The 22,750-nt window shown below is 46.4% G+C and overlaps 12 protein-coding genes across 12 annotated transcripts; 6 read left to right on the plus strand and 6 right to left on the minus strand.

Annotated features, from left to right (window-relative positions):
* Positions 1-69: 69 nt before the first annotated feature.
* Positions 70-3,399, plus strand: SERLADRAFT_362489 (uncharacterized protein; the record flags this gene model as incomplete). Its single annotated transcript, XM_007320471.1, has 6 exons — positions 70-737; positions 821-1,296; positions 1,362-2,401; positions 2,451-2,558; positions 2,615-2,829; positions 2,888-3,399. The coding sequence occupies 6 exons, from the start codon at positions 70-72 to the stop codon at positions 3,315-3,317; spliced, it is 2,937 nt and encodes a 978-aa protein (XP_007320533.1).
* A 465-nt stretch (positions 3,400-3,864) lies between these two features.
* SERLADRAFT_472227 (uncharacterized protein) lies at positions 3,865-4,841 on the minus strand (the record flags this gene model as incomplete). The annotated part of the gene is made up of 4 exons (XM_007320472.1): positions 3,865-4,245; positions 4,303-4,381; positions 4,437-4,524; positions 4,586-4,841. The coding sequence occupies 4 exons, from the start codon at positions 4,812-4,814 to the stop codon at positions 4,027-4,029; spliced, it is 615 nt and encodes a 204-aa protein (XP_007320534.1).
* A 147-nt stretch (positions 4,842-4,988) lies between these two features.
* SERLADRAFT_394536 (uncharacterized protein) lies at positions 4,989-5,622 on the plus strand (the record flags this gene model as incomplete). Its single annotated transcript, XM_007320473.1, has 2 exons — positions 4,989-5,514; positions 5,576-5,622. The coding sequence occupies one exon, from the start codon at positions 5,286-5,288 to the stop codon at positions 5,496-5,498; it is 213 nt and encodes a 70-aa protein (XP_007320535.1).
* On the minus strand, positions 5,606-6,085 carry SERLADRAFT_394540 (uncharacterized protein; the record flags this gene model as incomplete). The annotated part of the gene is made up of 1 exon (XM_007320474.1): positions 5,606-6,085. One exon carries the CDS (start codon positions 5,954-5,956, stop codon positions 5,702-5,704), a length of 255 nt encoding a protein of 84 aa, XP_007320536.1.
* An 81-nt stretch (positions 6,086-6,166) lies between these two features.
* SERLADRAFT_416676 (uncharacterized protein) lies at positions 6,167-9,495 on the plus strand (the record flags this gene model as incomplete). The annotated part of the gene is made up of 15 exons (XM_007320475.1): positions 6,167-6,417; positions 6,478-6,653; positions 6,717-6,769; positions 6,818-6,875; positions 6,929-7,587; positions 7,645-7,658; positions 7,741-7,800; positions 7,996-8,083; positions 8,163-8,522; positions 8,583-8,671; positions 8,740-8,748; positions 8,805-8,818; positions 8,874-9,017; positions 9,075-9,123; positions 9,176-9,495. 15 exons carry the CDS (start codon positions 6,182-6,184, stop codon positions 9,282-9,284), a joined length of 2,118 nt encoding a protein of 705 aa, XP_007320537.1.
* Positions 9,496-9,512: 17 nt separating this feature from the next.
* SERLADRAFT_472240 (glycoside hydrolase family 18 protein) lies at positions 9,513-11,199 on the minus strand (the record flags this gene model as incomplete). Its single annotated transcript, XM_007320476.1, has 10 exons — positions 9,513-9,772; positions 9,834-10,046; positions 10,099-10,108; positions 10,172-10,183; positions 10,240-10,312; positions 10,369-10,381; positions 10,441-10,552; positions 10,613-10,856; positions 10,913-10,926; positions 10,988-11,199. The coding sequence occupies 10 exons, from the start codon at positions 11,192-11,194 to the stop codon at positions 9,687-9,689; spliced, it is 984 nt and encodes a 327-aa protein (XP_007320538.1).
* Positions 11,200-12,495: 1,296 nt separating this feature from the next.
* On the minus strand, positions 12,496-14,316 carry SERLADRAFT_472243 (uncharacterized protein; the record flags this gene model as incomplete). The annotated part of the gene is made up of 8 exons (XM_007320477.1): positions 12,496-12,580; positions 12,743-12,807; positions 12,860-13,170; positions 13,223-13,300; positions 13,350-13,691; positions 13,740-13,768; positions 13,824-13,881; positions 13,935-14,316. The coding sequence occupies 7 exons, from the start codon at positions 14,223-14,225 to the stop codon at positions 12,786-12,788; spliced, it is 1,131 nt and encodes a 376-aa protein (XP_007320539.1).
* Positions 14,317-15,077: 761 nt separating this feature from the next.
* SERLADRAFT_340844 (uncharacterized protein) lies at positions 15,078-15,328 on the minus strand (the record flags this gene model as incomplete). The annotated part of the gene is made up of 2 exons (XM_007320478.1): positions 15,078-15,098; positions 15,152-15,328. Coding segments are annotated over 2 exons (198 nt in total), but the record flags the coding sequence as incomplete, so codon positions are not given.
* Positions 15,329-15,480: 152 nt separating this feature from the next.
* On the plus strand, positions 15,481-18,769 carry SERLADRAFT_450931 (uncharacterized protein; the record flags this gene model as incomplete). Its single annotated transcript, XM_007320479.1, has 18 exons — positions 15,481-15,626; positions 15,702-15,899; positions 15,953-16,008; positions 16,065-16,248; positions 16,305-16,379; positions 16,431-16,645; positions 16,705-16,807; positions 16,861-16,956; positions 17,008-17,157; positions 17,216-17,241; positions 17,297-17,324; positions 17,375-17,533; positions 17,584-17,661; positions 17,712-17,821; positions 17,874-17,923; positions 17,975-18,084; positions 18,143-18,300; positions 18,354-18,769. The coding sequence occupies 18 exons, from the start codon at positions 15,515-15,517 to the stop codon at positions 18,462-18,464; spliced, it is 2,019 nt and encodes a 672-aa protein (XP_007320541.1).
* A 90-nt stretch (positions 18,770-18,859) lies between these two features.
* SERLADRAFT_472256 (uncharacterized protein) lies at positions 18,860-19,974 on the plus strand (the record flags this gene model as incomplete). Its single annotated transcript, XM_007320480.1, has 4 exons — positions 18,860-19,224; positions 19,291-19,434; positions 19,482-19,754; positions 19,817-19,974. 4 exons carry the CDS (start codon positions 19,081-19,083, stop codon positions 19,919-19,921), a joined length of 666 nt encoding a protein of 221 aa, XP_007320542.1.
* Positions 19,975-20,060: 86 nt separating this feature from the next.
* Positions 20,061-20,964, plus strand: SERLADRAFT_472259 (uncharacterized protein; the record flags this gene model as incomplete). The annotated part of the gene is made up of 6 exons (XM_007320481.1): positions 20,061-20,304; positions 20,386-20,429; positions 20,489-20,536; positions 20,614-20,641; positions 20,693-20,762; positions 20,819-20,964. The coding sequence occupies 6 exons, from the start codon at positions 20,092-20,094 to the stop codon at positions 20,842-20,844; spliced, it is 429 nt and encodes a 142-aa protein (XP_007320543.1).
* A 31-nt stretch (positions 20,965-20,995) lies between these two features.
* SERLADRAFT_472264 (uncharacterized protein) lies at positions 20,996-22,731 on the minus strand (the record flags this gene model as incomplete). Its single annotated transcript, XM_007320482.1, has 10 exons — positions 20,996-21,152; positions 21,206-21,226; positions 21,294-21,304; positions 21,376-21,429; positions 21,485-21,610; positions 21,675-21,871; positions 21,936-22,127; positions 22,181-22,334; positions 22,398-22,460; positions 22,534-22,731. 10 exons carry the CDS (start codon positions 22,594-22,596, stop codon positions 21,137-21,139), a joined length of 897 nt encoding a protein of 298 aa, XP_007320544.1.
* Positions 22,732-22,750: the final 19 nt, after the last annotated feature.

The following is a 22,750-nucleotide window of genomic DNA, read 5'->3' on the forward strand; positions in this document are numbered from 1 at the left end:
AGATCTACTTTCGTCATAAGCAATTTAGCTTCAAGTTCAAGCTTCAAGAACTCTTCCATATTTTGGAAAATGAACACTCAAAAAAACACTAGCAGCGGAGGTGGGGGCAATTTTGGTGATGGAAGGAGAGGGCCTGGTGGTGAGCGTAATCATAATCCCGGTCGATATGGCGCTGGGAAAGGTGGGGGCGGCGCACAACAGGGTGGGGGTCCCAGCACTGCGCGAAGGAGGCCACCAGGACAAGGGGCCAGTAGCGACAATGTCCTTTATAATCCAGGGCCAGCTATTGTCGACAAACGCCTCGAAACAATCGACCAACTTGTCTCTTCATTCAAACAGCTCTCGGTCGTCCCCAAACCAGAGCGTCCGCACAGGCCAGGATATGGGACTCTCGGGAGCGAAACCATCGTCCGTGCCAATTTCTTCCCTGTCAGAGTCCCGATCGGTGTGTTCTACGACTACCGCGTCGAAATTGAGCCTAGCATCAAGAAGGAGGAGGCAAGCGTGAAAGAGAGGATATTTTGGTTGTTGGAGCAGTGTGCGGAATGGCAAGAATTCAAACCATTCGTCGCACATGATAGCAGTGAAAGGATGGTTTCGGCGAAGCTACTGCCCCAGCCACTTGATGTGCGCTTTAAATATTTCAGAGAAGGCGAGAGCGAGCCTCCGCTTGCCTCGAATGCGCAAGAGTGCACAGTCTCGGTCGTCTATGTTCGAGAACTTGACACTAAAGAAGAGTTGTCCGAGTGAGTCGACTTAGTTTTTGTTGTCTGTATGCAACTCAACCCTGACAAATTTATTTTTCGACGTATTTCTCTAGATACCTCGAGTGCAATCCTGCATCTCGTGACTACGACACAGGGCCCCTTATATCTGGCCTTAACTTGATACTTCAGCAACACGCTTCTCGAACTGGTGTTCGTGTGGGGAAGAACCGATATTTCTTCAAGTCCACAGACCCTCGAGACAAGATAACGTTAAGCACTCATATAGAAGCCTGGTTGGGATTCTACGTATCCGTCCGACCCGTTTACAAGCAACTCATGGTCAACGTCAATGTGTGCATGACCGCGTTCTATAAGCCATGCAACTTGGCAACTGCGATGTTGCAGTTTGGTAACAAGTCCAAGGGCGCTATGGCAAAAACGCTGCCACAAAGGCTTAGAGTTACGATGAGGTATAGGGGTTATAAGATGAGGAAGAATGTGTATGAGATAAAGAGTACCTCGGCAAATCAGACTTTCTTTCATCACGAGAAGTATGGCAGGATTTCTGTTAAGAATTATATCGAGAAAGGTTCGTTCTTTTTTGAATCCGAGGCGAGATGCTAATTAGTTTTCTCTATTATTTCCACTACACAGAATACAACATTACGCTCGAGCATCCAGATGATGTGCCTGTTGTTGACATCGGAAATGAAAAGAAGTCGATTTACGTACCTGCAGAACTCTGTGAAATTGAAGATGGAGAACCCTACAGAGGTCAACTTAACACTATGGAGACGCAAAACATGATTCGTTATGCATGCAAACGTCCCGCCGACAATGCCAGAATCATTGTTAACCAAGGCTTACAAACTCTCGCCTTAACGCAAGATAAGATAAACGACCCTATGAGCTCGTTTGGTATTTCTGTCAGCGACCAGATGGCAGTTATTCCTGCACGAGAGCTTCCACCTCCCAAAGTGTACTACAAAAGTGGGAAACCTCCGAATGTGACAGGAGGGAGCTGGAATATACTAGAAGTCACTTTCCAGAAAGGAAGTGTTGTCAAGAGCTGGAGTGTCCTTGTCGTTCGTGATGGGTTCAGTAACTGGAACGAGAACGAGGTACGGCGGATATGGATGGGATTCAGGGACAAGTGCAGGAAAAGTGGGATGACGATGCCGGATCAACCGAAGGTGCTGTTCACAAACCCATTGGTACCCGAATTCAAGGACGCCGCGAGAGCGACGGCTTTGGACCAGGTTCGCCAAACTATCAATGAGAATGTAGAACCTGGGGACCAAAGTTTCATACTCGTCCTCCTTCAAAAGCATGATCACCACATCTACCCAGGAATCAAGCGTATCTGCGACGTCGAGCTTGGCATACACACCATCCATATGCTGCTCACACAGAAGGTCTTCGGTCCGGGGGGACGTCTGGACCAATATTTTTCTAATGTTGCGCTTAAATTGAATACAAAGCTGGGAGGGGCGAACCATCGGCTGGACCCCGATAGCATGAAGTGGCTCACGCAAGAGAAAACAATGGTTGTCGGAATGGATGTCACACATCCAGGACCTGCCAGCAGAAAGGGAACGCCGTCGATTGCAGCTGTGGTAGCGAGTGTCGATGATAGTTTTGTGCAATTCCCGGCTAGCATGCGAATTCAGGAGGGCAGAAAGGAGGCGAGTAACGTACCATAATATTCTATCAGTAATCTTTGCTCATTTCACGCACCTCTAGATGATCACTGATCTCGCAGAGATGATGGAAGAGCGCCTTAAACTCTGGCAGGAGAAAAACCGTATTCTCCCAGCTAGGGTCTATGTCTTCCGCGATGGTGTATCAGAGGTGGGTAGTTATGATCATGCTCGTATCAAATCTTAGGCATCTGACGTGCACTTTAGGGGCAATTCGATTCAGTGCTTACAAAGGAGTTACCTTTAATCCTCGATTCCTTTAGGGGAATGAGCAACAGTTCTAAGAAATATAGACCAAAGCTCACCATTGTCATCTGTGGAAAACGTCACCATGCGCGGTTCTTCCCCATAGAATCAAACTCTGCAGACAAGAATGGTAACACGCGACCTGGAACAGTCGTGGATAAAGGTGTTACCACTGTGTAAGTGCCATTCATGATCATGACTTGTCCACTATGGTTGATGTCTGTGAATATCTAGATTCGACTATGATTTTTACCTACAGGCCCACGCTGGTTTACAAGGCACTGCCAAACCCACGCATTATACCGTCATATACGACGAGAATGCTCTTGACGCCGACAATATACAGCAAGGGACGCATACAACTAGTTACTTATACGCACGCGCGACCAAGGCTGTCAGTCTGGTACCTGCGGCCTATTATGCTGACCTTGCGTGTGAGAGAGGACGGTACTATATCAACGATTTCTTGAATGCAGGACCAAACAAATTGTCTGAGTCTGAGGCAGGGGGAGGAAAGGGAAAGGGAAAGGGAAAGAAAAAAGGGAAAGAAAAAGGAAATGATAACGCAGGCAAGGAGGAGAAAGAACGTGTGTTCAATGCTGCGAAAGAGATGTGGGGCGCAGGTGTTCATGCGAAGTTGAAAGATAGCATGTTTTACATCTAGACGTACCTCGTCGTCTTGGCAGCTGTATCAAATCCCACGGAAATAATCATTATGTATGAATCTTTGTAACGAAGTATGAGATATCAAACTTGATTTATCTGACTGGACTTGCCTTTGAAGCTAATGGATATATATAATGTAGACGAAAATAATATAAGGAACTCACTGGACTTTCACGTGGACTCTCATCGATTCCACAGCGTGTTTCGGTCTTTCTGACTGGATAAATTCAACACCTCGCTATAACGATCAAAGTCCATGTAGCTTGGGAAACTGAGAGGAAACTAGAATATTGGATTGTTGAATATACGCGTTGGTCTTGTGTGTATATTTTGCTCGGGTGATTTTTTGGAAAGGAGGATGCCAGCAATGGAGCTATTCCTCAGAGTTTAAACTCGATGAGTGGGTGTGGTCGACAATCGATGGCATCAGTGAAGGAACAAAGGCGCTGTCTCAGGGACCGATAGAACAGGTGCCATCAAACATTTTCCCGGTTCAACCCGAGTTGTACTCAACCAAACCGAAATTATTAGTATGTGCTATATTGCCTCTTTCAACGATTCATTGCGTTTTCCCCGACTCATCCAAGGTATAAAGCTAAATTACAGCATCAGTCGAGAAAATTTCAATGTGAAGGATGAAGTCTGATATGACTACTGCTTATCCTGGTATCGTTTCAATACGTCGTTTCCATTTGTAACTATTCATCCTACCCCACGCGTCCGTCCTCCGTATGCCCATCTCCCTCTCTGGCTGCACTGCCGTCTATCCCATCTTCGATTTTTCCTTGCAACCCTCCGCCATCACGCGACTCACTCAGCCCAAGGAACTGGAAAATCCGTGCATTGACATTTGAGACGAAGGCCGCCGTGACGAGCCCGAATTTGATCAGTGGAGTCAGTGGGGGTATCACGAGATTGGTGATGTCCTGCCATACATCAGTCAGTCGGGTCGTACGGATTAGGCGGTAGAAGAGGTGCATTACGGTGGGGTGGAAGAAATCCTCTTGGTGAGCTATGTAATACTTTCCTTCCTTTTCTATGAGGCTGAGACGGATCATAAGGCTGTAGACGTGACATGAGTACACTTCGAATGTGCTGGACAGATTGATATATTCACTGAGAGGGAGCAGCTTCGAAGGGCGTGAAGCGGAGGTGGAAGTACTGCACCACCTCTATGATAAGCACGTTCAGGTCAGGATCATAGACTATCGCGAATAATCAGCTGGTACATTGCGATATGCTCGTTCGTTATTTTGTTCAACGTACTGACACTGAGTACCTCACTCTTCGTCTTTGGGCTCATGATGCGGTACCATTCGTATATGCCAAGTATGTCCTCGCGGGAGCCTGGGCGTACCTCGACGCAGCAAAGTGGATGGCGGAAGGAGGCGTCTGGAGTGAAGTTGGTGGTTATGGTGTGGGCGAGGGAGGGAGCGGAGACGGTGGAAGTGAGGGTGCGGATGACTGGCACGATATCTTCTTTGGGGTTTTGCATGGCGGCGATGTTCTTAGGTCGTGGTTCAAGGTGAGCGTTTATGTGGTGGTCTCGGACATATGACATCATATCTGGGTGTAGTGATTCGGTGGCATTTGATGGAGCCTTGGACTCTAGCCTCCAGCTCTATGTAAAGTATCGGTTGCAGTTATAATAATGTAATTCCTCAGTGCTGCTGTGACAGGACAACCATGTTACTAGTACAGTGCTATGCTACGGTTCGTCTACATTGAATATCTAATACCTAACTTGAATAACATACGGGAGGTCTATAGCTACAGGTCTACTCGAATAACAATACAGGAATCCATATGCTCACCGATAATTTAGACACCGATAATTTAGAAAGGAAGGGTTGTCAGCTGCAACTATTTCCTAGTCTTACCGTCCATCTTCTGCGCATCTGCACCGATTGATCATCTCTAGTTGATATTCGTCCATTCTTTAGGTCCAAACCCCAGACCTAAAAAAATGCGCGCGGCGAGGTCAGAGGCAATACCTCCAGCCACCATTGTCACCGTGACTATCGGAGAGATAGGAGGTAAAATGAAATTGGCTATTTGCTGGACGGTCACGTTAGCACGTCAAATCAAAACAGAGCGTTGTCGATGGAACGCCCACGTTTGGGTGGATGTAGTCTTCCTGGTGGTGGATATAATGTTTCCCCCCTTCCCTTTGAAGTAGAAGACGCACAATCAGACTGTGATCATCGGGGTATCAGCGCGAATATGGTCATGTATGCTGTTGTATCTCTTACTCACCGGCCAGGCACTGGTTTAAACGGCACGAAGCGAATGTGGATGGATTGAACGACTTCAACGATAAGGACGTCCAATTTATCGTCATACACTGTTTCGGGGAGGGGTATCTCCTTTCTTTGGGAGCGCTCATGCTGTGGTGAGTGGGTGCTCACCTACGCTCTCTACGCGACTCTTGGTGTGTGGACTGAGAATTCTGTACCACTCGTATGCACCAAGTAGTTTCTGGCGCGAGCCTGCGCTGGACTTGATAATACAGAGTGGGTGGTCGATGGAGGCATCCTCTGTGAAGTTGTTCTTGATCGTATCGCGAAGGAGCTTGCGGTCGACGGTAGAGGTGAGGACACCGACAATGCCTGCTATCTCGTCCTTTGGGTTCTGCATAACGAAGAAGCGATGAGTTGTATGCGGTAAGTCTAGGGAATGTCAGGATACTTCGTTTGTTTCTGCATGGCCTCTTATACTGTGATAATGTCCAACGATTGATGATGGTGAGGTAGCTCCATGACGCGTCTGAAGCAATGACGTCACAGCAAGTGCAGACTCAGCCATTCTCTTAAATGCCCCTCTCGACATGATTCCTATCCCATGATTCCCCACCATCTTACTATGCCTACGAAACAACCACGTTCGTCGTCGACATCAAAAACCACCGTCGAATTCATCAAAACTTGGCTTTTCAACATCTTCACTCCCTTCAGCCTCCTATTACATCTCTTTTATCTCACAATCCAGAGTGTCATCATCCTTCTATTCAAACCTCGTTTTCCTCCAAAAGAGATCAAACATCCTTATGCTCGCATCGCAGTCATAGGTGCAGGCCTGACTGGCGTGTCTTCCGCTGCGTCAGTTCTTGTTTTACCCGTTTCGGTTGGCTGCTAACGAAACCCCCAATGTGCGTTCAGCCATGCTATTGCTCACGGTTTTGATGTTGTCTTGTACGAAGCAAGCGATCGCCCGGGTGGAATATGGTCTCGCGAAAATAAAACATCTGGTCTGCAGCTGAATTCACTGCTTTATCGCTTCCATCCTGGTGTGCAGTGGTCCCGCGCATTCCCTCAGCGAGATGAAATCCTTGATCGTACGTAGTCCATTGATTTAGCTTTGAACATGGCGAGTACCTAAAGCTTTGCATTCATGATAGAGATATCAAAAATATGGAAAGAGTATGGGCTTGAGTCAAGGACGCGTCTGAATGTAAGCACTTTCTCGGTTGAATTAAGTCTTCCTTGACATTTTCCAAAGACTCCGGTGGAAAAAGTTCAACGTATTCGTAGAGTGTGTGAAGACTCGGACTCAACTGGTAAGCTCGTGGATTGTCTTTTTATCTCACACATACTAAAGTCAGCATGATAGAGAGTCCTGAAGGATATGTAGCCTCGCCCTCCCAGTGGATTATCAACGGAGGTGAGGATGGTAAATTCGACGCAATGATTGTGACTATTGGAACTTGCGGTAAGCCGAAGTGGGTTGGCTTCGAAGGCATGCCAGACGGCGTTGGTAAATCTCAAGGTGCGAAGAAGAGTAAGGATCAGGCGGATACGGGAGACGAAGGACTCAAGAGTGAGAAACGTAAAGGGCAACACCTCTCGGACGAGGATAACATGGCAAAAGGCAACGTAGGACTCAAAGGTGCCCGAAAGCAGCCAAAACGAGGCAAGCACGAACTTGTCGAAGAGACTACCAAAGTCGAAAATATTACCGCTGCTAAGCACGATGAAAGTGAAACAGCATCGCCAACTACACCAATCAAGGAGACGGCGCATTATCCATTTATTCAGCCATATCCACAACGTGAATCTCCTCATGTTAAGGGAAAAGAAGCACGCGCGAAGGATCAGGATACATACGAAGGTCCAGTTTTGCATTCCTCACAACTGGATAATGCTACACCAGAAGTATTGAAAGGGAAGACAGTGGTCGTAGTTGGCAGTGGTGCTTCCGGTGTCGAAGCAGTGGAAACAGCTCTAGGGCGAGGAGCTGCGCGATGTGTGATGTTGGCGCGAGAAGACAAGGTATTTAATCGTTTCATTTATACTTCTCTTGTCGCATTCGTTAAATTTTCCCTACAGTGGATTATTCCAAGGTATGATATTGCCAATTCACCATTGCCTTCCCATGAGGCAGGGTTTTCTGGGGATTGATTTTCTCACAAACTTGATTGTCAGAAATATCGTATTTGACACGTTTCTCTCTGCACAGCCCTTTGGGCGGGAAATGCCATTCAGGTGCGTTTACTCCTCTTTTGCACTTATGGTAAACTTAAAAGTAATTTTGCTATCTCGCATATTTTGGGTCAATCTAATGATTTCGGCATGAACCCCACTGAATTACAATGTCTACATGACGATTGGGTCTTTCATTTCATCCGGTCTTTGCTTTTCACAACAATCACGGTCTCATCACATTGCTCATGCGAATAGCTTCTTGTGGGAGAATTTCCTTCGAGTCTGGCAATATCACGGTGTTCAAGATTTGGTACCGGAAAAGGGCATATTTGGAGGTACACCTGTGAGTTTAGTTTGATCGAGTCTTAGAAACTCGAAATTTCACTGACAAATGCGGCATATGCCTTCTTTGCATTTATCAGGTTGTCAACGACGAGTTTCTTGGGCATGTCCGACGTGGTCGATGTGTGTATATACGCGGGGACACATTGCGTTTCACTCGTCACGGTGTACTTGCGAATGTACGCGAGCGTATCGAGCGTGGTGAATCGCTTGGCCTCGGTGGTGGGGTCAGGGAATGCGACGTGAAAGACATCAAGGAACAAACAGGGAGGGTGCACGAACCGAGAGAAAAGAAGAAGGGCACGATAATTGACAAGCCTAGTCAGAAGGACTTACCCAGGGTCGAGGAAATCGCCGCTGATATCATTGTGCTTGCCACTGGGTATGAGAGACCCGACCTAAGCTTTTTGCCTAAGGAGTTGTTCCCCGAGGGATATGATGTGCGTCATTCCGTTTATATCGTGAAAAGCCTAATCGATTATGCTTTGCTTGCTTGACAGAGACCGAACATGTACCTACAAAACTTCTCCACTGAGGATTGGTCTGTTTTGATGACAAATTCAGCGTATCTGAACGCTATAGGCACAGTGTACGTACATGGAAATTGTGATGTTGTGCAGACTTACTTATCAGTTGAACCTCGGGTGTTGCATGTAGTGGACATTTGTGAGTATTTCTTTTCTGCCGCAGTGGATTATAGTCATCTTTTAACACTCTCCCAGCCATATTGGAATATGTACGTCATAGGACTATCTGTTTGTCCTTGAGTGGTCGACTGAATATCATTTCAGACACTCGCATTCTGTTAACGCTTTTACTTGACCCAAATGCGCGCCCTTCACCCAAAGATATGAAGCTTTGGGTTGATGTAGTGCGCTTCGTCAAGAAAGGTGCTAGTGGCGGCGCATTAGGATTCTTCACGTATATGGAATTAAGTAGGCGCACTCAAACTAATTATTTTATGAGCAACAAAGCTGATAATATTGCGATAGCGATTTGGCTGATAACGTTTCACCTTTTCCGACCTGACAGGCTTAGATGGTATGTCAACCTTCTCGCCCAATCTAGGTTTCCTTATCAATATTCTTGGAAGGTTGTTCTTCATTATGCAAGGTTGGGGTGTGAGGCCTGACGATGAGCGGTTAGTCCGGAACATGAAGGATGGAACCAGAAACGTGCAGGAAGGCAAAGTGGAAGTTTAGCCGCAGAAATCGGATGCTGGGGAAGAACACACAGAAGGCAGTGAACTGATTAACTCTAGGTGGAACACACAAGCTATTGTGTTGACCATTTTATTCTAAGATCTATTGTATTTTTACGTATGGGAGAGGGATTCGCATCTCAGATCTTAGTATCAATGTATGACTCCACCTAAACTGCAAGCTATTGCTGTGTCGTTATCATGCTCAGGAAATGGAGACCTCCACGTGAAGTTATAATAGAGCATTCCATTATGGTGACAGCAAATAAAACAGCGTGTATATCCCTTGTAAAATGCGTACACATGGATAATAAATAGTCATCTCGCATCTCGTGGTAATCTCTCGTATGCGCTCATCAGTAGTTCATACTGACTATGCAGGTGAATGTGGGCACTAGGTCATTTAAGAGAGTGGCCAAGCCAGTGCACGAACAGCTTCAATCCACGATGCAGCAGCATCAGGGAATTGCCAGACCATAATACCACCATCTTAGCGCAAAGTGTCAGTGATTGTGATTTTCACATGAATTGATACACCAGCATAACTCACTGTATCCGCTTGTAACAGCCTCTTCAGCACACTGAGCAAGCAGAGTTGTGTTCATATAACCATTGTTGGCATCGGCAGTGGTTGCTGGCTTGCCAATGACGAGTTTGTCCAGGGACACGCCAGATGCGGCGATCTGGAAGAGTGCAGACTCGGGCCAGGTGCTAGAAGAGTTGTTCAAAAGACCGTCACATGTAGTGTATTCATCAGTCCCCTCTAAGACAAATATGAGTGAAGAGTATTGCACAGAATGTATAGGGAGGCTTACGGTTGTAGAACTTGCGACAGGTAAGAAAACACAAGTCAGGTTATGTCAATAAGTAGGCACCTGAGTTACTCACTTGGACGTTGTACTAATTGTGTTATCGTCAGATAAGTGAAACGTGTTGGGAATCATATAATGACATACCCAGTCAATCATAGAGCCAACGGTCTGGTCGACGAGGAGGTATCCTCCACCACCCCAGATGCCAGGAGAGAACCTATGTTCAGACTATTAAATACCCAGATGTGAACAAAAACAGGCCAGACGATTTACCAAGGCGCAACCGCTGTATTCTCAAAGTAAGCAAAGGCATAATAATAACGACCATTTGGATTAAACACTTACGTGCATGAGTCAAGAGATATTGACCCTGGGGAAGTTGTGTGCGGAGCTGGGTAGTAAAGTTTCCAAGCCACTGTTCAGCAGCACCAGTACCAGCGTCGAAGGCGTCAAAGTCCTATGAACACAATCCATATGTCAGATATCACCTATCTACACGAACGAATCGCAACATTACCTCGTAATCAATGTCGAGACCATCGAGATCGTACTCAATGATCCAGGCGGCAACAGTGTTGGCGGTGTCGATGGGGTCGTAGCCAGAGGATGTAGGGGTCTCAGTTGAACCGAACACGGAGGCAATGAGGAGGATGTCTGCGGCTGCGTACTGAGCCTTGATAGTGGTACGCTGATCTGCCGTCAGCTCTTGCCATTCCTGAGCTTGGTCGGCCGACCCGTAGGCTTCCAAGAAGGAGAGGGCACTATGTATTAACGATTAGGACGCTTAACTTGGGATAAGGCTATGCTAAAACCTTACAAGACGTTGTAGCCCTAAGAAGGAATTCATAGTAAGAAAAGCAGCGGGAGCGAGGCACGACAAGATCAGACTCACGGCGATCTCTGTGACGTTCGGAGGTCCAGTCTCGCCAGACACCCACTTATCGCTGTAGATAACAAAGTGAGGCGCTGCAGGTGTAGCACGCTTCAAGATGCTACGAGCGGTATCATCCAAACCAGAGAATTCATCGATGGGAACCGATGTAGCACTGTTGAAGAGTGCAAAAGCTGAGAAAGCGGCGGTCAAGAGACTGTAAACCATAGCTTAATTCGTAAGGCCTGGGCAGCGGCGAAAGGGGAGGTTGGACAGGAACAGTGGAAGCACCTAAGGAAATTCTTGTCTCGGAAATGACTGGCAATTTATACTTTGCATACGACCATTTCTGACCCGCCACCTCGGGCAGAAACAAGTGCATATGGAAAGATCCCAGTTAATTAGTTAGCCCGAGATAATAGAAATAGAGTGCCGTGGGCTTTCAGAAACAGAGAGATGTACGGGACCAGAGAACGCAGTTTATCGGCAGATCCGCATGGTCGGTCTGTCGCGCTTGAGAACTTGTGAAGACGCGCCAGGAAAAGCACACGATGAACTATGAAAGGGTTCAGTTGAGCGTCAGTCCAGTGGCGAGAACAGCACGCTGCATGGATAATTAAGGAGGACGCCATATGACCGAATTGATGTGACCCTCGTTTTCATGACACGAGGTACCTCGAGGAACAACTAGCGCGCAATACATAGATGGGTCCCGCGAAGGTGCTACCGAGCTCATGAGAAGGGGGTGGGAGGCTAGTGTAGGAGGGTATATGTAAAGCTAAAGCGCACAGGCAAGTCGGACCAAAGGACCAAAGCAGGACATACAGATATATCACCGATAAAAAGACTCCCTTTTGGGAGCCTCTACTGCTTTAGAAGCATACGAGACCTCTCATTCTCTCATGATCGAGACTGAAGATGGAGAATCGAGGGTCTTGGGCGATAAGATGCAAATAGCCAAACATTCATAGGTGCACCGTGCGGTCGAATCTGGTCGAATCAAGGCAGCGAAAGGAGCACATCGGACGCAAATTGTTGTATCAGCCAGATAAGCAACGGCCAGGTGGACACGAAATTCTCATCCATGCAAATGAGTTCTGCCGATGGTTTCCGCAGCACCGAGACGATGCGGCGAGCACGCTATTCCATGAGGGTGTGAAAGATTGGGATTATCTGATCATTTCACCATTCGTACCACCACGAATAATCATTTCTATGGCCTTTTGTCAGACTCGAACGCGATCGATCATTCGTACTCGTACCATTTGTGTGCTCCGGTGCCTTGGAGCTGGAGAACGACATATGGACCTTAAAAACACCGCTACCAATAGTCTATGTTAGTAAAGCATAATCTGAGAGAAAAGCGGACAGAGAACCTATATCAATCCGTTCAGCCACCAAACTTTCACAACACGCGAGAAAACATGATCAGGTGCCACAATCCGTTATGATACTTTTGCGGCATTCACGGTATTCACACAAGGACTGCCAGCGTTCAACGTTCAAGTACTACAGCAGTATGAAAACATCTCTCGCGTCCCATCTCGTCCCATTCGCTCGTATTATGTCGTTTCCCATGAAACAAACCCATATATTGACCAGTGAATCACAAGCCTGTACAAGTGGTGAGGTAGGATGTCTAACATGAAAGGATTCGGTCTGGTATGGAGTGATGCAATGCATGAAGAACTGGGGTATACCCTCTTTGATCGTGATGCATCCCTTGGGCCGAGAAACACAGAACCCATGGTATCTATAGCCTTTAAGATGACGCACTGGAGAAGTAACTATGATACAGCATCCTGAGAGAACAAGACTCCTATTTTGTTTTCTCGTTCCACCTAGAGGCATATTAAGTTCGTTAGGGAAGTTAACCAAAATAAGGATACTCACAGATCCAAAAACAATTTCCAGAGAATGGAAAACATTAAGCCTTGTAAACCGTTGGCGAGGATTCTGGTCTTCAGTCCGCGGCCAAAAAGCCCCTTTATACCGTCCACAGCAACAACCGCACGGGCAGCGTCTGCGTAACCAATACGCGTCTCGTTGACTTGGCGATACGTCTTAATGACGCGTAGAGAATTAGAGACTGTATCAGATATAGCAGAGGCGCAAAACCCGATGAATGCTTGACGTGCGAGTTTTTGGAAGATGTTGTCGGGAGATGGGAGGTTCGCATCAAGATAGTTGTAGGTCCCAAACCACTGATATAAAGGTGTAAGTTTGCAACTCGCCTAAATGATCAAGATTGCGCACCGGATAGTGGCCAACGAAAGTGGCAGCAGCAGTAGCTAATGCACCATACCACAGTGAACCAATGCCGTATTTTTTAACCTATCAAATATGAGTCTCACATTCAAATCCATCGACAACTGAGACTTACACGAGCTCGAAGGATAACCATTCCGGCCTTGCCTTGGGTTTGCATCGTCGTCTTGACGGTGTCCACGGGAGTCAATATCATCCTAAAGCAAGCAGCTGCGACTGAGGCGAAAACGGTCTTGAGGAGCGATGGCAGCTTGTTCATGTAAGTATTGGACTGGAGTAGAGCAAGAATGCCAGCGTTAGCGGCAGTGTCGCCAAACCGTGATACGGGGCCTTGTACTAGGGCGGCGATAAGACCTTGGTAGTATCGTGTCCAGCCTCCATCATGGTACAATGTCTTGATGGCCCCAGTGGTGGTGGCACCGAATCGGTATTGATAGTTCATAACTGTCCGTAGAGGCTACAAGGGATGAACAAAGCTATCTGAGGCCCTTGCTAATCGACATACCATGAGTGTCAAAACCTGAAGCACCATGGCTAGTGATCGTAAATGTTAGGCTAGTGAGGCAAGCGCAGAACAGAAGCAAGATACCTGCAGCACCACTAAGTCCTCCTCCAAGTGCACTCTTCAGCGCCTTTCCAAGGTCAAACTAAAGCAATAGATAAGACCAAAACCCAGTTCATGATACACACAGCGACTTACTTCGACATCGTCCGAGTCCAAGATTCCCTTGACCATGACACCTACGAGAACGAGCGCCAATGCGCCGGTCACGACCCAAAACGCGACAATCCGGAAATGCCTCTTCCGCTCCTGTTCCACATCACGCCCGACATCCACGACAATGGTATTTTCTTCGTCAGGACTTTCACTCCTACCGACGTCGATCTCTACGGGAACGTCGCGATAACTAGGTGGCTTTTGTGTAGCCAACAAGGGCTGCTCTTCGTCGGCGCTGGGGCTGGTTAAACCTATGGCCGTACGCTCAGACATGACTATGCGACCAGAAAAGGTTGGAAGAGAAAGGAAAGGGAAATATCTGGGAGGGAATTCGCTTTACATGGTCGTGGCTTAGATTTGGCTTACCAACTTGAAGGCGCTAGGGCTGTTTATAGCAAACGTGCCGGAGAACCGAATTACTGAATTACTAAAATCATGCATCCCAATCGGGTCCGTGCGTGCAGAAAGATTACTTACCATCCCATTGACAATGTTGATCAGAACCAGTACTATTATCTGCAGTATGACGAAAGCCAGCTAGAGTACAAGAATAACAATTTCTATCCCGTTTCTTCGATACTCTGTGAAGCAGGCGAGGTAAAAAAGCTGTGTCTCTGTAGGGATTCATGCAAATATACGTGATCATCCCCATGACATGCACTGACATTGCGCGGAATGGATCTGGTGATGCTAATTTCAAGGAACTAAAGGAAGATGGTCGTTCTTATAAGAGGAAAAAAACCTGGTAAATATAGCAACAACATAGATATGATATTGAATAACTCAACAAATAATGAGACAATTCTGATGACCACAATGAGGCCAATGTCACGACTTGTATGGATACATAGTGCCCATGGCTAGAAAATAGAGATCTCTCTAGGTGGCAGTAGAAAGTAATATTGATACATTTGGATCCTAAATTTGATCAGCGCAGGCAGCGTCAGTCAGACTAAAACACACCATATCTTCTTATATCTATCACAAAGGCACAGTCTTCTCGTTGACGACGTCATCGGTGATGTTAAGCTTATCCAAAGCATCCTCAAACTGATCGAGATCGCTCGAATCGTCGTCATCCTTTTCCTCTTCTTCGTCCTCCAACGATTCTTCATCGTCGTCTGGAGGTTCATCCTCAAAGTCAAGCTATGCGGGAAATCGTCAGAACTGTAAGAAGAACATCGAGAGGCAGACTATACCGGATCATATACGACTCTGATTATAAGACTACAGCTTGGACATGTTGCAACGTCCTCGTAATTTGCGAGTTGTGACCGAGAGATCTCGAAGCGATCACCACAAGGGCAAGGATAGTGGTACACGCCCTTTTCTTCGTCCCAAGCCATATCCTCGATTTCTATCTCGTCGTAGTACGCACCCATCCCTCCCTTCGTGTGAATACAACACTCCTGGTTGATGATAAGGAACAAAAAATGAACAAGTCATCGCTGCAATGCTCCGATCCGTTACAGAAGCCACGTGGATGTGGCAAGATATTCCGACTCCCGATTCCGACAGGCTCGAAACTGACCACTTGAACCGCGAACCCATTTCGCAAATCTATGTTTTTAGTGTCTCGTGCACAGAACGCTTCAAGAGTTTCTCGGTTACTTCAAAGACACTTGAGAAGTAGGGGCATTGGTGATCTGAGCCATGGCAAGCATCATTACGATGGTGCGATTGCTTTCTTGTATACTCTAGCCAGTTCAATTTCACTTATCACACACAATTGGCGTGTTCAATCTATAGTCTGTGTTATAGGAGGAGGTCATGCCGGCTGCGAAGCTGCTACTGGGGCTGCAAGGACAGGAGCAAGGACGCTTTTGCTTACCCAAAGGACTGACACTATAGGAGAGCTCTCATGCAACCCATCTATTGGAGGAGTAGGAAAAGGCACCCTGGTCCGTGAAGTTGATGCCCTAGACGGTGTAATTGGGCGCGTAGCAGGTGTGTAGCCACTAAATTCTTGCACGCATCCTTCATTTTACATACATATATAGACAGGGCGGGAATACAGTTCCGGATGCTAAACTCCTCAAAGGGCGCTGCCGTTTGGGTTTGTCTCTATCACGCTTATTTGAATACTAGCTGAATCACAAGTTGCATTGATAGGGTCCTAGAGCACAGATTGACCGCAAGCTTTACAAAAAGCATATGCAACAGATAATATTTAATTACCCGAACTTGGTCATACAAGCTGCAAGTGTTTTCGATCTTGTATTCAACCATGGAGTATCAGACACATGCAAACAAGAAAAACCACTCCTATGGGGTTCTATCGAAGGAGTCAGGCTCGGTATGACATTCCATCGACTTCGTTATGTTCCCCTAGGTCTGACTTGTATATATCAGAAAACGGGGACGTTATCAAGTGTTCCACGGTCGTAGTTTGTACGGGAACATTTCTTTCGGGGGAGATCCATATTGGTATAAATTTAGTGCTCTCCACCCGAAATCACCATTGAAACATAATCACAGGTATGAAAAGATTCCCAGCTGGTAGGATGCATGAGGCTCCCTCTGTGGGACTTTCGGCGTCGTTACGTACCGCAGGATTTAAGCTTGGTCGACTCCAAACAGGCACTCCTGCTAGGCTCGATAAGAACACGATTGATTTTTCTAACTTGGTTCCGCAAGAAGGCGATCCTTTGCCGTATCCCTTTAGTTATTTGAATCGTACAGTAGATAACGCCGTAAGTGGTTGATTCGCTAATCTTTCGTTGTCCTTATGCCTAATGGGCGCTTTTTCCAGGATAATCAAGTTCAATGCTATCAGACTGCGACTACGCCTGCCACTCATCAACTAATAAAGGATAACATGCACCTCAGTGTCCATATTCAAGAGACAAAGAAGGGTAAAGCCCATTTACTCTTCTTGCAAGCTACTGTCTTTCTGATAATTCAGTAGGCCCACGGTATTGCCCATCGCTTGAAGCAAAGATCACGCGGTTTGGGCACAAGAATAGCCACACTATCTGGTTAGAGCCGGAAGGCTATGATTCAGGTTAGCAGGCATCCTGTATTCACTCCCGTCTGGATATCAACCGGGGATTAGAGGTTATCTATCCAAACGGATTGTCATGCAGTATCCCAGAAGAGATTCAAGAGCCCATGATGCGTACAATTCCTGGCCTCGAGAACGTGAAGATGGTCAAACCCGCATACGGAGTTGAATATGACCATATTGACCCACGAGAATTGGACTGTGAGCTTATTATAATATTCGGTATATTGGTATACTCATGTGTTGAGCCCACTCGCAGCAACTCTTCAAACAAAACGAATACAGGTGATGCTAGAGTAGTTTTTTTCTTTTCTAGTTGCTAACGCTGGTGTCGAGACAGGGCCTCTTCCTTGCTGGTCAAATTAACGGTACACAGCCCATCAGCTAATTTCAAGTTAAGTGTTAATTATATATGCAGGAACTACTGGATACGAGGAAGCTGCGGCGCAAGGGTGTGTGGCAGGCATTAACGCTGGACTCGCAGCCATGAATCGCCCACCGCTCGTCATTACCCGAGCCGACGGCTTCGTAGGAGTAATGATAGATGATCTTGTCGTTAAGGGTGCAGAGGAACCTTGTAAGTGGGCTTTGCACACGTTCTGGATTGTACTCCTGATAGTATGGTAGATCGCATGTTCACTTCACGATCGGAGTATCGAATGAGTATCCGGAGCGACAACGCCGATATGCGACTTACGGAAACTGGTATGTGATAATTTCTGATACTCTACCGTACTGGCACTGATGTCGTTCAGGTCGAAACGCTGGTATCGTGTCAGATGAACGATGGTCATCCTTCGAAAGTGTCCGGAAAGAGATTGAAAGGGGAACTAAGCTCCTCCAGTCGTTATCTATGAGTCCACAGGTACGCACAAACCTTGAAAGTAGTGCGACATATATTAAACATTTAATGGAAGGGATGGGGGACACATGGATTCGAAGTAAGGCGTGATGGAGTAGCACGAAGGTGGGTAGTCGCATCGCCTTTATTTTGCTTCATTAACAAGGTCATTATCAGTGCATATGACATGCTGAGATATCCTCATATAACAATCAACGACCTCACTACGGTGTTGCCAGAGCTGTCTGACTTAGATCCCTACATTCTTGCCAGAATCAGTGTGGACGGTAATTCATCAATATATACCCTATATCTTCCTTTGGGTTTTCTCATTCATAGTCATAGGTACATACTCTGCCCATCTTCGCCGACAAGAAGGCGACCTTAAGGCGTTCATGCAGGACGAGAAATTGGCTCTTGACCCTCATATGGATTACAACGAAGTGAGGGGTCTGAGCTCGGAAGTTCGCGAACGACTCTTTGCAGTGCGTCCTACAACCATTGTGAGGATTTTTGGGCGTCATTTGGTCTATGCAAATTCTCATTTCAACAACAGGGCGCCGCGAAACGTATGGAAGGCATGACGCCTACATCTGCAATATATTTGCTTAAACATGCAAAGAGGGTGTGGAGGCACAGCGTCGAAGCATCTATGCCGGCAACATGATCGCATTCACTTTCTTTTGTTTCTTCCTCTGACCCAACTCAGAAATAAATCTAGCAGGAGCTGCTCTATTTCAAAGCAGCTTCACTTGGCTCTCCTAGGGTAGCAATAATGGATGACAAGTATTGCAAACAACATTCATACAGTACTGTCTAACAAAATGTTGGCTTATTATCTTATTCTACGACCGAAGTATGTATGTCCGGCGATCGTGATGTTAACAAAGACTGTAGTGAGGTGCTTAGCAGAGCAAACGTCGTCTAGTCTTACAAAGTAAACACCTTAATCTTAATATTATGCAGTCCAAACTTTTGAATCGCAAGTTCTCCGCTCAAACAAACAAACCAGCCGGTGTGACCCAGGACACCCCTGAATACTCTAATAATTCCACTGCATACGTCCAACGGTGATGCAACAAGGTTATTATCATACGCCCAAGCAATGCATATACCTCTTTCGAGCAGTAGAACATACCTTCCAATCTCTCAAAGTACTAGGTTTCAAGTAGCTTGCATCATGATGAAGTTTCGCACGGCCGCACTTATGTTATCTGCATATGATTCGCAAAACGCGGTCCACTCAATATCCGAATTCTATCTCTTGACCTCCATCCACCAAGATGTCTGATCCCGTAGCAGACAAATCCACTTTTCTTTCCATGTATATGACCAACCACCCAGACACGCTGGTGGCATATGTCAAACACTTCGGGAAAGTCACTGAACACGTCACCAGCGCCGAAATGAAGGCAATCGACTCCAAGGTCACTTCTTTTCTCGCATCTTCTTATATTCACTGGTATTGACATTCGAGCGCTCCATTCTGTCAGAGTATGACGCTCGCCTACAAGACCAAGGAGGTCAGCGAGAAGAGAACAGTAAAAGTAGAATTCGATCCTCCACTTGCCGGTTATGAAGAGGTCAAGCCGCGTTTGCTGGGCATGAAAGCTGAAGCGCAGGAGGGTCTTGGAATGGTAAGGTGTGTGTTACCAGTCTGCGCTAATCTCACCCCACTTTCCAGATTAAAGCTCCTCAACTTGCGAATTTCCAAATGCCATGGAGAGGCTCATTCATGTCTGGCCTCTACGTGCTGACCTTCTTCTACCTGACACTCCCTCCCAAGGGTCCTCTAGGCGACCACGTCATTTTTACTCCTCCTCGCGCTATCAGCTCTGCAATAGGCTTCGAATTCGCGCCCAAGGTCATTCTAGGAATTTTCGGTGGAATACATCTGCTTGAAGCAGTGTATACGTATTCTTTGTGTAGAAAATATGTCAAGGGATTCTTCCCAACGGTGAGTACTCGTGTCAGGGGATTACCTCGATAGTCAAACTCAGCGCTCTACCTCTTGAACAGGTAGCATACCTGGTCGGCACTTGCATTTTTGGGTTTCCTATGTGGACAGATCTAAGGAAACGTGTTCAAGATGCGCGCATTGAATCTGTAATGAAAGTGGAATAAATGCTATACATAGTTGTAGCACATTTATTGGAATCGTCATACATTTCCTCAGTATCTTCGTAGTGTTTTAAGTCGCTGTTCCCACATGGTTCCAGGGGTCCTTCGAATGGCCTGTGGAATCAGTGCAGCGTACGCAGTGAGCGGCGTCTATCTCAGCCTTTCCATTCATAATGTCGTACTTTCTTCCGCATCTACCATCTGGCTGGCATGTTGACGAGGCCATCAAATCGGAAGAAGATAGAGTTGTAGTCATCCGCTTTGGACATGACTGGGATAGCCAGTGCATGACAATGGACGAGACCCTCTACTCTGTCGCTGAGAAAGTCCAGAACTTTGCAGTCATTTACCTTGTCGACATCACTGAGGTTCCTGATTTCAATAAGGTGGGTGCTTATGTGACTGGTGCATCTTTCGCTCGGAACTGCTTTTACTGATATATGGACTCGCGCTCGTTCGTCTTGCAGATGTATGAGTTGTACGATCCTTGCACGGTTATGTTCTTCTATCGGTATGCAACCTTCAGTCATCATGCTCACCCACAGCTTATCCATTACACTGGTTTGACAGGAATAAGCATATCATGATTGATCTTGGTACGGGTAATAACAATAAGATGTTCGTACTGTCTTTTGTGCTTCTAGGACCCAGTTCTGATCATCATCCATGTCGGTGCCGTTACTCCCCTCTCTTAGAAACTGGGCCATGGATAATAAACAAGAGGTTCGTAAGCTACCCCTTCCAGTCTAATTTCTTAGCTGAATATCCCACCAGCTCATTGATATCATCGAGACCGTCTACCGTGGAGCCTCTAAAGGGCGCGGTCTTGTGGTTTCCCCCAAAGGTCTGTGTCCCGCATCTAGTCCCATATCGTCGTCAATTTGACCTTTGTATCTTCAGATTATTCCACTCGTTACAGATACTAATTGTCAGAGGCAATAACATGATAAACGGCGAAATAGTTAAGTAGCATCGATGTGCATTTTTTGACTTGTTCAGTAAATTCGAGGTTTATTTTCATTTTTCAATCGATAACTTGCTCTATGAGAGATGAGAAGGACCACCGTGGGTCGATAGAAGTTATGAATATGGAAAACATGTGCAATTCAGGTATACATGAGTGAAGGGCAATAAGCTCAGATAAAGATAAACCACAAAGAGAGTAAATTAAACATGGATGCAAAAATAAAGAACGAGCGTATTAATTTTGAGAGTAATCTACGAGAATTTCCACCTGTAAGGAGGGTTAGTCCATGTAATGAAATTAGAGGATGTACTAGGACGAACCTGTTGCCGCAGTTGACGCATCTAAGAACATTGTGATGAGTTAAAGTTAGCTACAATCCAAAACCCGGAATGGTCATGGTACACTTACGTGACAAAGGTCTGAAAGAGAGGTAGGCAGATTTGTTGCGTATCAACAAGCTTTCATTCCTTAAGTAACATAAATAACATACCGTCATAGGCTCATCAGCACTGCGTGTTTGTGCTTGACGATAGCGGCATTTTCGCTTGAAAATTTTCAGCTAAAGGTGTATGCACTAACCATGCATGGTTGATCCTTACCTGTTTACATCTACCACACTGGAAGGCATCGGTTTCAGCTTCCTGTTCTGCAGCACCCAGTGATTTAAAGAAGTTGTCCTCCTTAATTTTGTTATCAGCTGCCTTTCTTTCCTCTGATGCCATTTCCTAGATAAAAAAGACCAGACATGATCAATCAAGGATCAGTGAAACCAGCGATAAATATACGTACTGCGCTGGACATTTTGCCAAACTTTTCTACTGAGAGATCACCGCTGACAATACTTTCCCGCAAACCAGGGTTGTTCTTGTCCTTCAGATTGACGAATAAGCTTCGGATTTTGCTCTTGTATTCTACACTGGGCCCGCTGAATTGCGCTACCACAGCACTTTCGATAGCGCGTGCTCGACCTAATATTTGTTCGCTGGCTGTGGGAGGTGAAAATCAGCTAAGATGGCAGTCATGACAGATATTTGGGTAAGAAGAACTCACGAGCGCCCGAGTCACAAGCCAAAGCATCGTATATCAGCTCCATGCATTTGTCGCGCGTCTTATCGCCTGTTGATGGGACTTTGATGCTATCGCCTTTGGCTGTGCGCACTTCACCCTTTGCACTGACTGGCGTGGGAGTGACGGATGTCGTTGAAGGGGTAACAGATACAGATGAAGCTTTTCGCGCTTTTGCTGCGAGAAATGATTGTGAGTATTGAGGGCGCTTGTTAGAGGCATAGATGTACCGGAATCGCCGTTGGGCGCCTTGCTGGAAGTGCCACCGTTCTTTGCTCGCTCGACCTCATTTTTCCATTTCTTGACGACCTCCTTCGCTAGGTCTGAAACCTCCTTCGCTGCATGCGAACGCAGTTTGCCCACAGCCAACCCCGCCTTGCTCTCCTGCGGTGATTTAACCGGCTTTAGCCCGGCGGGCACAGCAAAAAAACGACGTGAACTGCTTACCCTTAAGATGGCTTCATTTACTTGATACTCTTTCTTGAGAATACGTAGAATAGAGCTAATTTCCTAATGATAAGAAAGAGCAGAGATATAAAGTCAGTGAAATTGACGGGAATGACAAGGGAAACCGTTATCGTACCTCATTTGTGGATGAATTTTGCAGTTGTTTTACGAGCTTCTTGAGCTCTGCTGTTTCTGACATGGCTAGTCCTACTAACTACGTGTACAGGATGTATAAACTGCGAACCGTCTTTTCTGCGTACTTCTCTCCTAAAGATGAGTCTCTAAACCAGCAATGGGACTCTGCTGAGCCGTGCAACATGTACGGATGGGACACGATTCGAGCGTGGCACGCT

This window comes from Serpula lacrymans (genome assembly GCF_000218685.1).
Source record: "Serpula lacrymans var. lacrymans S7.9 unplaced genomic scaffold SERLAscaffold_9, whole genome shotgun sequence".
NCBI lineage: Eukaryota > Fungi > Basidiomycota > Agaricomycetes > Boletales > Serpulaceae > Serpula > Serpula lacrymans.